This window comes from Trachypithecus francoisi, unplaced genomic scaffold (assembly GCF_009764315.1).
Source record: "Trachypithecus francoisi isolate TF-2019V2 unplaced genomic scaffold, Tfra_2.0 Lachesis_group11, whole genome shotgun sequence".
Taxonomy (NCBI): Eukaryota; Metazoa; Chordata; class Mammalia; order Primates; family Cercopithecidae; genus Trachypithecus; species Trachypithecus francoisi.
In genome coordinates, this window is record NW_022681456.1 from 117,888,704 (window position 1) to 117,903,092 (window position 14,389).

A 14,389-nucleotide genomic window follows, 5' to 3' on the forward strand; every position below is an offset into this window, starting at 1 on the left:
CCATTCAGATCTGGATTTGAAGTTTAGTTCTACCATCTTAGAAATTTGTGGCTTCTTTCTTTTCTTCTCTACTGACCTTTGCTTCTCTTGACAACATTGTTCTTAGTGTGGGGCAGTGGAAGGAAAATGGGCTTTAGAGTCATTCAGAAGTGGAGGGATTCAACTTCCAGTACTCCCAACCTTGGGCCTTCATTATAATATTTACCTATTTTATAGCATTGATGTGAGAATGTAAAATAATGTAAAGCACCCACAACAAGGCTAGGCATGTGCTCAATAAATGGTAGCATTGTTGGACTTCTTTAAAAAATTGAGCAGCCAGAGCAGAAATATGACTTCCAAGCAACTTCACTTGTAGATTAGAAAGCTATGAGATTCATTTACCTTGTGGAGACAAAGTTCTGAAACTGTGTGCTGAAGAAGGGAAAAATGTCAGTCAGCATATTTTGTACATGAAGCGAAACTACAGTTGACTTTTAATTGATTTGATTCATCCTGGGAATCCAGTGCCCAAGAGCAGCCAGTGGATTCTTTTCATTCATGTGTTAAAGATGAAATTATAACAGAAAGAGAGAAGACAAAGCTGTAACAGTTTTAAAGCTGTAAATGTGGTGGTCTCATTGTCTAAAGACATAGGGGAACTTGGACTTGGACTTGATCATGTTAAGTTTCATCTGAGCATTCAAGTAGAACAGTCCAATCAGAAATATTGAGCTGAAGGTCAGGGAATTGGTGGAACCTATGATAGGGATTTTGGAGACCTTGGCATGATTGTTGAGAATGCATCTCAGAGGGAGACAATATGGGCTCAAAATTGAATCTTGGCATACCCCCAAATTGGGGAGTTTCAAGTGAACATGGACAAAAAATGGAGAGATTACTAGCCTGTGTAAGAAGAACGAAGATATTATCCTACTTTAAATAATAAAGTACAAAAAGAGGATTTGCTTAAAAAAAAATGGGGAGTATCAACTGTTAGAGACTGTATAACATTTAGGAGAATGATGATAGAGCAAAGGCTACTGATTTTATTTTTGCTGATCTTTCTCTGAGTCTGTTTTGTGTTGCTATAAAGAAAACTCAAAGCTAGTAATTTATAAAGGAAAAAGGTTTACTTGGCTCATGATGTTGATGGCTGGAAAGTTCAATATTGAGCATCTGCCTCTGATGGGGGCCTCAGGTTGCTTCTACTCTTGGGGGAAGGTGAAAGGAGTCATTCAGATCTGATCACATGGAAAGAAAGAGAGATCGAGAGATCACATGGCAAGATCTCATGCCAAGAAAGAAGCAAGGTGGGGGAGGGGGTGCCAGACTCTTTAACAACCGGTTGTCATGGGATCTGATAAAAAAGGAGCTCATCCGCAAGTGAGGGCATTAATCTTTTCAGGACCCAAACAGCTTCCATTAGGCTCCACTTCCAATACTGGGGTTCAAATTTCAGCATGAGGTTTGGAGGGAACACACATCCTTGCTTGGATGGACAGACAGCCAAATCATAGCAACCTGGTTTGATCGTTGATGATTTTGTAGCAATAGTTTCAGTAGAAAAGAGAGGCAAAAGCCAAGATTACAAGGATTAAGGAGTGAAGTCTGGGGAGGAAATAGGGTCATCACGTGCCAATTACTTTTTTTAGAAGTTCCCAGTAAGATGAGATAGAAAATAAAGTTACTTTTCACACGGGTAGAAAATCTCTTTGTGATTTGCCCTGGTCGAAAAAGAGTTAATGGTATAAATGCACAGTAATTTCAGAAGCATTAAAGAGCATGTTTCCATGGAAACATCAACCTACAGAGGGAGAGAAAGAGCTAGGATCCCCTGACAAAGAAGGAACAGCAGAGTTCTAGCCCCCACACAGTACAGCAGGGAAAGATGATTACACGTTTCTTTCAGCTTCTCAGTGAAGATACAATTGGGGTTCATGATGCTGTCCTCTTGAGGATGAGAAAAGAGGAAAGGGGGTTTGGTTTAAAGAAACTCTTGGCCTCATCTTACTTGAAATTCTGACTCAAGGGTCACCCTCATTTTAGAATATTGGAAAAGATCAATGGATGTCTTTAAATAAATAAATAAATAAATAAATAAATAAAAAATTTGATCTTCCCCAACCTCTTTATTCTAACCTGGTGTAGAAACAGTGCCATAATGTACTGCGTTAGAGCGAAACTTAAAGAAACTCTAGAAATATAAGATGTGGGTTTGGCTGATAACGTTTGACCAGCACCTTTGCATTATGGTTTTTCTCATCTTGGCGTATTTTCTTTGGTTATGTACACATTTGGCTTCACAGTTTTCAGATCCATAATATCCCTTTCACTGCTATCTAGTACGAATTTCCTGTACCCTTAAAACCAACCCTACTGTTAGAGATGGTTCCTCTCACTGAACTGTAGCTCAGAAAGCTGTTCTCCAGAATGTGCTACAGGAACTGCATAACAAACTCCTTATTGTGAACAAATCTTCCTGTCAGTTCACTTTCTCCATTCCCAGATTATATTCCACTTTGCATCTCTTTCATTACTCTGGTCTTTCTTTGGGATAAATTATTTCGTTCCCTATGTGAAAAGGTTTTATCTGCATGGTAGGTGTGGTTTATGACTGCACTTTCTGAGGTCAGAGATATGTTTTTGAATGAGTCAACAGCCTCCACCACTCTCTCTGTCTCACATACATAGCATGACATGCCTATCTTCCCTAAAGACATAATCTTCACCCAGGCATCTTGAGTCTTCTGTCTGTTAGAAACGTCCCCCTGACCCTGGAAGATCCTCCTTCCTTTGACCCTCTCCTCCTCCCAATTCAACATAATTGCTTCTATAAATCTTCACTTGAAGAACTCTGCCAACCGTTACTGGAAAAGTAAATTATAACTTTCTTTTTCCATGAGTGACAATTCCTCATAACTTCCACTCTCAAGCCCTGTAAGTGAAGCCATCACCAACTCATCATATAATCATCTACCTTTTTTGCCCCCTTCGGTAGAGCTGTTAGAGGGAATTGTGAAGTCAAAAATATGGTAGCTACAGAGGGAGCAGGAACTGTATGTATGGAGATATTTCCCGTGTGTTGATTTTGTTGGCCACCCAGTGTGTAAGAGGAAGTAGAGAGAGGCTCCAGAAAGAACAAATTGAGGAAATGGAGAAAGATCAAAAGGGAGAGAAAAAAATTCTTTTCCCTTGATATCATACCTAGGTCATTAGGTTCTTACCCAAGGGCTTCTTGAGTACGTATGCTCAGGGTTTCTTCCAGTAGACCTGAAAGTTCACAGGAAAGAAAGTCTTCCTGCCATAGCTGAATGTCCTAGAGAAATCTTTGCTGGTCATTGTTTACATAGCCCCTGAATAGTTTTGCCAGACTGTGAGCTAAAATGGATGTCAGAAAGGCAAGCCTTCACCTTAAAATTATTAATAGTCACAAAAAATGATAACAAGGTAGTCAGTGATCAGCTAGCCTTTGACCTGCCTTGGCATTTTCTCTGGGAAGGTCTCACCACTTAGTTTTGATAGCCTACATAATCTGGGCTGCATTCCAACATACTGAACACCTAATCTGTGGAAGAAGAAATGAATTTTATTCAGTGTTTTTTTTTTTTTTTTTTTTTACAGAGGCATTACAACTATATATTTTATTTTTGCAATGATAAATAAGGATCAAGGGATTTGATCCTTGATCAATCCCTTTTAAGAAAGTGATTTTAACTTATATACAGCATGGAAATATGAACTAAAAGGAAAAATAATCCAGTGACAGTAACATTATGCAGAAAAGCTACTTGGTTCCTTCTCATTGGGGATTTCTACCTTTCTAACCATGTCTCATAAGTCTGGCTTTCCTGTAGCACCTTACCAGGTCTCACCTATAGCAGAGGTGACTAAGAGTCATGAGCATGAGCACAAGGAGGAATTTAATTTTTCATCGCTGAGTTCTGTGCACAGAGCTAGATGAGAAGCAACTTTGGTATTCTGCACATTTGATTAATTAGCATCAAAAGGCAGCCTCACTAGTTCCCTAAGGAAGTGTGGTACCTTCACACATAATCAAGAGTGTGTTCTCTCCAAAGGGATTTTAAAGAGAATTACCTAGTGTTCAAAGCAGGGATCTGGGAGGTCAGAAGGGGGATCATTTTGAGGAATCATTTATTCTAGACTAAAATGATGGAGATATGAGCACATCTTTTGCCTTCCTTTGAAAGTGAACTTTATATTGAAGTGGTATGATTTAGTGACTGCCCACTGCAAAAAACTCAGAGGGGTAACTAATCATAGTAAGAACAAAACAAATATTCCCAAGCCTTAATAGTTTTGCATGTTATAAGAATGAGAGGGAATATACTGAACTGTTAGTTTTATGGAAAAACGGAGATCCAGGAATTAGGAGACCCAGATTCAACTAAATGGGTCAAAGCATGACATCATTTTCCCAAGCTTCAGAGTATTCAGCTGTAACTGTGAACAGTTAGACTGTGATCCAAAAGTCCCTTCAAATGCTAACTCCCCTGACATCCAGGTAATGTAAAAAATAGGTGATAATAATAACAACAGCAACAGCAGCTAATGCATAATGCTTACTCTGTGATAGGGAGAATTCTAAGTCCTTTATATATGTTGAGAGTTTGTTTGGAGGTTTTAGAATGGAAGCCCAGCTACTCATAGAGAGTTTGTTTGGAGGTTTTAGGATGGAAGCCCAGCTACTCATATATCCTTGACCTCAGACTGGTCCTCCTCTATTGGGAATGGTCATCCTCTTCCACTGGGCTCACAGCTTAGGGAGGGATGCACATGGAATAGTGTGGAGGAAGGGAACACCCGCCTAGCCAGCCAGATCAGCCAAATCAACCCTGGCAATCAATGGGGTAACAGGTGTCACGGCCGGATCACTCTCACATCCCCTTTATATATATTGAAACACGACAATCCTATGAGATAGGTAATATTATTATTCGTATTTTTTATGGTGAAGAAAATGAGGAAAGAGAGGTTAAATAACTTGTGAGACCACACAACTTCAGAACTGGTGGGTGCAGGATTTGAATAGAGACTGTGACTACTGCACTGTTTAAGAACTGTGTCCTTGTTCTTAAATACCTCGCTACACTGCCTGGTGCAGTATGAGTGTGTACGTGTGTAATACACACTGCATTCTTTCCCTCTTAACTTATTGTTTCTCCCCTTTATTTCCTTTCTATTCACCTCTCACCACTAAGCATTTTGGGGTATTGTCCAGATTTTTTTCATTCATTTGAATGAGGATATATTACTAATGAGAATGAGTTTCTCCATTTCATCCCAGATGGACCTGTAGGTAAGTCTAGAGAGCATTGTTCCCTAGCCATGGCCTGTCACATTGACCCTGCTTGGTGAAAGGTGGCATAGATAGGAGGTTATCACAGCTGGTGACAGAGCTCCTCAAAATTCTCATTGCTTTGATAATTGGTCAAAGATAGCATCTGTCTGGAGGGAGGTTAATGTTCTCTACCTTCTTTTATCAATCCTCCTCTGTTTTCTTTCATTTCAGATTAAACTAATTCATGGTATTCAGTTGTGAAACAGAATCCAGGTAATAGCTCCCTGAAATTTTTTATTGTTAGGCCAAGGGGACTGAAAATACTTTTTCTTCATAATAGATGGTGAATTTACACATTGCCACTTATACCTCAAATGAATTCAGTTCAGCCCACACTACTAAGGGGCTAAGGCACATTTCTCACCACCACTAGGAGATAAGAGGTATATTAAATTTGTATCAATCACTGTTCAAGATACTTTAATATCTCATTAACTTAACACCACTAATTTAGAATTTAAGATACTTTAATATCTCATTAATTTAACACCACTAATTTAGAATTTAAATAACTACGATATGAACTAGCCCAAACTTGAACATTTTATGATTTGTGAAGAATGGATTGCAAAATAAATTAATGGCATAAACACCATTCAGAGAAAATGTTTAATCCACTGGAAGACAAACTATTTTTAACCCATTTCAAGTAATCATAAACTAATATTACAGTCTGCTGTTTAGTTATTCCTGAGCTTCTCTACAAGGTATGATTTTGCCCAAATAGGAGAAAAGGACAGCATAGGAAACTGGCATTTCTAATTATATTGTCCAACCACAGAGTTTAATACCTTTATATATGACATATCTCAAAGGAACCATTTAAAACTTCTTCAAATCCTTCTTCCTTAAAAAGAAGACATTGTTGGCCAGATTATAATAATCTTGCCTGCCATGTTGACCACACTAAACTGGATTAATCATTTGGGATTTATTTTGATAATTATGAATTTCTTAGCTGGGAAAAATTCAGAAATTTCTTTTTAGTCTATCTAAACTAGAACACTAAAAATCTAATTTTTAAATATCTTTGCCTTGTTCTTCAATGCTGGTCTGTAATTAGGTAGCTTTTAAAAGTTTTCAAGTCCACTATTTCTAATCCTGTGGAAATTTGTTTCTACTATTTCTAGAGGTATTGTGTATAAATAATTGTAATGTCTAAAAAGAAACTCTAGTCTTTCAAAAGAATTGTGTTTTTTCCCATTCACATGGTAGAGAGTAATAACAGCAGCTAATAATAACAGAATTATAGTAATATTATTAAGAACAGTATTGATCAGATGAAATGTGAGGTGATAGATAAGTTAATTTGCTTCACTAATGTCATCTTTTTTACTGTCTATATGTATCCCAAAAAATCATGCTGGATACCTTACATATACATAATAAAAACTATTTTTAAAAAAGAAAAAAAGAAATGTAGAGATAAACAACAGGTCAAGGGATCCTCCCTGTAGCTTCTCACATCAGACAAGTAAGATGGTATGAACCACCTGTTTTATAGATGGGGAAGCTGAAGACTTTAGAAGGTGACACACCAATAATACAAAGTTACAGAGTTACAGGTTTTCAGAGCCAGAAAATTGCAAAAAAAAAAAAAAAAGAGGGGGTCAAGAATTTGTCTCTTGCCTGGAACTGTGTTCCTTTATCACTTTACTTTTAATAGCTAGAGAATGCAAACGAGAGATATGAAAAACTGCCACTTTTTAAAAACATGGTGGCACATGGGAAGAACACCAGACTATGGGTTAGGACACCTGGGTCCTATTCTCAGCCTTGTCATCTAATCACAAAAGCCCTGCTGGACTTCGTCTGTTTCATCTGAAGATGAAAAGATTGGATGAAATGAGATGCTGTCTCTTCTCTTATTGACACATTAGCAGATATTAATTTTTAAAAATCTAGTGCTTGTAAAGACATACAGGGTAAAGTAAGTATTGTAGTTCTAAGGCTGTTGGTGGGCTGGGAAAATTCTGGTAGAGCTCCTTTGGGTGCCTCTCACGCAGGGCATGATGCTAAATCGTTGCTGTGGGTATCAACGTGGTGCAGTAGATGAGCTCGGAGTGGTATGGCCAAAGTCAAAGAGGCAGAAGGTCTTTTTAACCTTAGCTGATCCCATTAAGCTCACTGTAGTGTGACTTTGGCCATATAAAGCAAATGTATTGGCTCTGAGCCCATCAGGATTCTGAGGCTCATTCTCAACAAGCAGGCAAGCAGGTAGATTAATTATCTAAGATAGATTTTGTTTTATGCGGTCTGTATTAGGGATCTGTATAGTCCAGGATGTGTCATGTGATGCAAGAATGCTAAAATGCACATCTGGAGCTCTGTGGAACTGATTTCACTTCAGTTGGTAATCATGGAAAGACCCTGAGCTGAGAGTCAGAAGACTTAAGCTCCAGTCCTAAACAGGCAGGTCACCTTGGGAAAGTCGTTTTGCATCTTGGGACCTATTTTCTCCTCTCTAAAATGAAGGTTCTCAATGGATAATTTCTAAGTTCTCTCCTAGTTCTAGCAATGTGAGATTCTGTGTAATATTAGAACTGTATGAGACAGACCATCTGGTTTCTTAAGGTTCAAACTACATTCTAGAGACAAATCAAGCAATTTAAAATACACACACACACACACACACACACCCTTGATGGGACTTCCAGGGGATTTGAGTCTCATGGGCAGAACTTCTGCATTTAGCTGCCACTTGAAGCAAGGCTTTTTGACTGTGTACTTGAGGATGACATGTTTGGAGAGAAATAGAATAGCTATGGCATCTTTTAATTTTAAATATAATTTAATCCTTTACCCAGGATTCACACATGAAAGTTTTGAGGTTCTAACTAATGTTAAAAATTGACAAAGTACAGCCAGATCGAAGGGTAGTTGGATATTTTCAGGTCTTATGGAAAGTTAAATTGATTAATATAGGCATTTGGTCTAGTTTAGCCTCCATGTGTGGAAGCCAATCTCCATTTTTCAGATGTATTTCATTGATAATTGAGTCTTATTAAAATATAGTTATCACACTTATTCACTGAGGTTTAAAATCAAGCAACTTTCTTGCCTTTAGATACTCAAATCATGCTAATATATTCTTTTTCTGAATTTTTCCTATGAAATAACCTTATATTGGTATCATATTTTATATAGTTTTCCTACCCACTCTTTCATTTGATCATCACAACAGACTTCTCTGATAAGCTGGAGGTAAAATGATGTCTTCATTTTAGAGAAGAATAACTGAGATTCAGGTGCCAAGATCACATGGCTAGAAGTGACCACACCCCCAACTATTTTTTCACACTATTCATTACCAATGAATGGATGGGTTTGTTCTGCTATTCAAAGGGCATCTTGCTCAAGGCTGGTGTATATTTGCAAACTCCTCACTAATGGCTAAATGTTCTCACACCACAAGAAATTACTCATAAAAACACAGTGTGAATGATTAATCTATATGCTGCTGACAGATATGAATGATGAAAGGATACTTTGGAGAAGAATATTTTGTATATTGTCATGAAATTTTACTAATGTTTTTGATAAGTGTAAAATATGTGAGGAGTGCTTAAGTAGATAAAATGAACTTAGAGCTGGAAGAGGAGGAGCACCCCAGAAAGAGAACAGTTTCTAAGGAAAATCAGAAGTTGCTGGAACAGGAATAGCCAGAGAAATTTACAGACCAATTACGTTGCCCATGAGTGTGATTTATTTTCTGCAAGTCCAAATTTCTCAACTTATACACCCAGTTCAATGCTTTCCCCTTCAAAGAAGTCATCTTGAGAGGCTATATAGTTATTCCATTGATGCTGCTTATTAATTGAGTTATTTTTGGAACTCCTCTTTTATAATTGCCTTCTGAAATAGATACTTTCCTTTAAATATTCTTAATGGTGTTTTAGATAAAGGCAGAATTATTCAGCACAGTGTCTGATGAAAAGGTGGATGCTTAAGCCAGATCATTTACTTCCCTCCCATTCGTCTTCTTCCTTACCCCTCTCTCCTCCATCTCTCTCTTCCTTCCTCCCACTTTTCCTCTCTTTCTTTCCTTCCTCTTTCCTTTTCTTTCTTCCTTTTTCCTTCTTTCCTTCCTCCTTTCAAAATAGATGAGACCAAATTGTTTTACATGTCTCATAAACTTTATTTGAAGTCTCCAGAAATTCTTCAGTGTCTTTGTAGTAAGAATGCATTTTCAAGTATATTATATTCACGGTTACATTCTAGTTTGTTGTTTTAAAATAACCTGTCTTGTGGTTTTGTAATTATACTCTCTGCAATGAATTCTTCAGGGCTTTTGGTTGAAGTGTTAGAGTCATTGCAAACTATAGAAGACCTGAATATTACCTTCACACTAATGATGGGCTTGGGTGAGCAGCTCTGGGCTGAGAGCTGAGGAGCAGGGCAAGGAGTGGAACAGACTGAGCACTGAGTTGTGTTGGGGATGCAACATGTCACTGAGTGGAGGTGTCTGGAGAGAGTAGCCAAGATGGGATGGTAGAAAACGTGAAGCCATGGCATATGAGGAATATGTAAAGGACTTGGGATGCTAAGCCTGATGTTGTATATGAGAATCAGGCTGGTGTCAGGAAAGGACATGGAACTGGAGATATTGCTTAAAATGTTACTTCTGCTCCCAATTAGCTGTGTAACTGTCATACTGGACCCTTATTGACTCCAATAGCAATGGCACCATATCTGAAATGCCTAAGAATGGACCCAGAGACAATGAATGAGACATAGGATTTACTGGGGGAACTTACATACAAGGACAATCCAGTAATGGTGGGCTGGACAGGAGAACTGCTACCATTTGTAAAATGTATGCAGTTTATATAGCATTTTCACTTAGCAACATTCACCTAAACGTTCATTTAACCCAAAACAAAGGACTTTGATCCCCTGTATGGCCTGCATGCCAAGAGATGAACTGGGGGTTTAGATGTCCTTTGTAGATAAAAAGTAAATCTCTGGGTTGACCATTTCCAGATTTCTTAGCTTAGGACTCCGAACATACACTTTTCTGAGACTGTAGGGTCATTCTCAGGGTATGCATAACTTATTGCTGTCAGGTGCGTCTGCCATACAATAACATTGGACAAATAATTTAACCTCCTTGTGCGTGTTTTTTAATCCATCAAGTTAAAATTTTACAACTAAAAGAGTTTAATGGTTAAAGAGTAAAATTGACTTCATAAGGGATGTATGATAAATGTCTTCAAATACTTGAGAAACTCTCATGTAGAAGAAGGATTAGACTAAGACTGTAGAATCTCTAAAAAGGAAACAGGTATCAAAGGGTTTCAGGGGAGAAGGTTTCAGCTTTAAGTAAGAAAGAACTAAGTAGCCAACGCTGAGATGGCTATCTTGAGCCCAGAAGATGCCATGAAAAGTTCCCCATCAGTGAAAGAATTCAAGAAGAGCTGAGAAGACCAATTTTATGATATAGAAGGGAAGCATAAACTGTAAGAAGTGGTAGGCTAGTTGATTATGAAAGTCTCTTTCAGTTCTAAGATTCTAGGAATCGCTACTCCTTTGGGGTCTTCTGCATTCTTTATTCCATTTGTGAAGCTACACAAGACCAGGGAATGACAGGCTTAAACATCGCAGGTAGTTCTGGAAGTGAGAAGTGATCCATGAGGATTTGGTTCATGCTGCATAAGCATCATTAGAATCACCAGAAGGATATGCATCCTAGCAACCTTGTTGTTTAACCTAACATTACCTGGAAGAATCAAAGAAGACCTCCCAGTTTCAATGAATGAGAGGAGTAAAAAAAAAAAAAAAAAAAAAAAAAAAAAAAAAAAAAAAAAAAGAGTTTTTAAGCTGCCTCCTTTAACATCCTCAGTGCAATTACAACATATCCCTTTTGCTACTTAGCAGAGACATGTCTCACAAGCAACATCAGGCCCAAGGCTCCAGAGTAACATGTCATGTCAACACAGAGCTAATCATTATTGATTCCTTGGGCCATTATGGTAAAAAGACATTAATTACCATCAGTGCAGTTGCACTAATACAGTTGTAATGAGCATGCCTTTGGGAATTCCCAGTGAAGGGACTGCTCATCAGATGATAGCAGCCAGAGGGAAAAGAGTTGGCTAAGGTGAAGGTGTCCAGGAGGAAGACAGTTTCATTGGTCTGACTCTAGTTACCTCCAGAGTTTCCGCTAATCTATGCACAAGTCACCAGAGCACTCTGTGAAATGCCTCTCCCACCTTTTCCCATTCCTTAGTATTTTCTGTTCCCTATACACAGTGTAATAGCCCCGGTTTCCAGATGCATCCTGTCATATCAGATCCTTGCTTACTGTACTCATCTCACAACTCGTAGAAGTACGGGCAAGACCTTAGCAAGAGTTAAAGAGTATGTACATATCTCTGGGATAGAGGGAGACCCTAAGCTCCTACATGCCACCTTTCTTAGCAGAAAGTTGTCTTGGTACATTCTTACTTTCATTTCTTGTCTCTACCATCTCCAACCTTTAATCCACCTTTGTTTTTCAATAGCAATTGTTAGCACTTAATGAGACTCTACTATGCACCAGGCCACATGTTAAGTGGTTAATCTAAGTTATCCCATTTAAGTCTTACAAACCTAATGAAGTAGGTCCCTTTATTATACTAGTTTTTGCCAATAGGGAAAAACGCTGAGGCTCAGAATGGCTGAGTAATTTGCTCAATGTCATACCTACAGACTGAACTTCAACCAAACACCTTTTTAAACATTTTTATTTTTAATTTTAAGTTCTGGGGTACATGTGCAGGATGTGCAGGTTCATTTCATAGGTAAACTTGTGCCATAGTGATTTGCTGCACCTATCAACCCATCACCTAAATATTAAGCCCAGCATGCATTCACTGTTTTTCCTGATGCTCTCCCTCTCCCCATCTCCCTGCCTACAGACCCCAGTGTGTCTTGTTCCCCTCCCTGTGTCTATGCGTTCACATTGTTCAGCTCCCACTTGTAAGAACATGCAATGACCAAACATCTTTTATTTAAAATTTTATATTACTTTTTCATATGATTCCTACTCTGTGAAAATTTGGATGACTCTATTGCATAATCAAATGGGAGTTCAAGGAGTACCAAGTTTGGTAATAGTATCTGTATTTCTATTTACTGCTCTGTCTTTAGCCAGCTTCTCTCTATATACCTAACTGCCTTGTTCATGGTATATCCTCTTCATACTTTTAATCTTCCTTTTATTTCATCTTTATAGGTATCTGATCAACGTCACTTTTGAGGGGAGGAATCTGTCCTTCAGTGAAGATGGTTACCAGATGCACCCGAAACTGGTGATAATTCTTCTGAACAAGGAGAGGAAGTGGGAAAGGGTAGGACATGTCTTTGACAATTCTTGAGCAAAGTAGAGTAGAGATGTGAAATTTTGCAACACATGGAAGGAAAGTAGTCCTTTGGTTTTTGTCCCTAGACCTGTGGAGCAAAGGATCAATACCTTGATACACAGGAGAAGCCATTTCTCAAACTTGCATGTTCATTCAATTGCTGTTTTGGTTAATCAAGAGATTGTTTTCTTTATGTACTACCATTTATTGTTGATAATTGCATTGCTGTCTGAATCATGACTTTGTTTTCGTGGGAGAGTATGTGTGTACAATATAACATAATTTGGTGATGAAACTGAATTAGTGGTATAGTTCAGGAGTTGTGTCCTAGAGAGCATTTGGGAAGCTTGTAAAGATGAATTTATGAGAAGAAACGTTTAGACTTACTGTGATTGAAGGATTCCCATGCAAGGCTCTGCTCAGAATCTCTCCCACTGACCGTTGATCACAGTGTTTGAAATTCTACCATCAGAAATTAATTTCTGTGGGCACCAGACTGTCTAGGTCCAATTCCCAGCTCTATTTAGGATCTTAGACAAATCTCTTCACTACTCAGTGCCTCAGTTTTCTCATCCATAGAAGGGAAATAATAGTAGTACCAACGGGTATAAGGATTAAGTATACATAAAGTATTTAGGAAGGTGCCTGGTGCATAGTAAGCACTCAATTAGTATTACAATTTGTATTATTCCAGATTCCCAGTTGAATACAAATATTCCTGAGAGTAATGTCATTGCTGATTTTTCTCCAGATATGTTCTGCAGTACTCTTGTCTCTCGAGACATTTTGCTGAAAATAGTTTTACAGATACATAAGGTTGGGAGATGCTGCCTACTGTTTCTCACTCTAGGAGAGTCTTAGAGCATACCAACCCTTGAAAGTTCAGAGGTGTCTTATAGCAAAGAAATACCTTAACTTTTATTTAGAATGGAATTTCCCAAAATTATTCTACCCCAAGACCCCTTTGTTCATGATGTTCATATTCTGTGAAAACATGTTGGGAAACTGATTTAAGACAACTTCCACAGATTCCATGGGCCAATTGGCTGAGAATGGGCTTCAAAATGTTAGCATAGTTCTGCCTAGAATGGAAATCCAGCTGTATATTTCTAGAGAGAGTTACCAGAAAATGAGGCCACAGATAAATTTCTTGAAATTCACAACCTCATCACAGAGAGCCTTGGACAGCTAGCTATGTGAATGTGTGAACGCTCACCCGAGAAACAAGGCACATGTGGCTCAGGCAGGAGAATCCAGGATCTAATTCTTCAAGTTGAAAGACCACTATCTATCATGCATTTTCTCTTATCAGATAGGGCACAATTATAAGGCTTAAATTATGCCAGCTTTTTAATTTAATTTTGTTATTTTGAGACAGGGTTTCATTCTGTCACTCAGACTAGTATGCAGTGGTACTGTCATAGCTCACACAACCTCAAAATCCTGAGCTCAACCTGTCCCCCCACCTCAGCCTCCCAAGTAGCTGGGACTACAGGCGTGCACCACCATGCCTGGCCAACTTTCAAATTTTTGGTAGAAATGAGGTCTCACTATGTTGCCCAGGCTGGTCTTGAACTCCTGGCCGCAAGTGATCCTTCTGCCTCAGCCTCCCAAAGTGCTGGAATTAGAGGTGCATGCCACTGTGCCTGGCCTGCCTGATGTTCTTAATTAAAGTTGCCCTCCCTCCACCGAGTTATCATTTGTT

The 14,389-nt window shown here is 38.5% G+C and overlaps 1 protein-coding gene across 1 annotated transcript in view; it reads left to right on the forward strand.

Annotated features, from left to right (window-relative positions):
- The window catches only part of GRIN2B (glutamate ionotropic receptor NMDA type subunit 2B), a 434,051-nt gene that overhangs the window by 298,951 nt on the left and 120,711 nt on the right, over positions 1 to 14,389 (forward strand). The window contains exon 4 of the mRNA XM_033222803.1: positions 12,558 to 12,672. Coding sequence (XP_033078694.1) covers positions 12,558 to 12,672 — 115 coding nt within the window. The remainder of the gene's footprint in view (positions 1 to 12,557; positions 12,673 to 14,389) is intronic.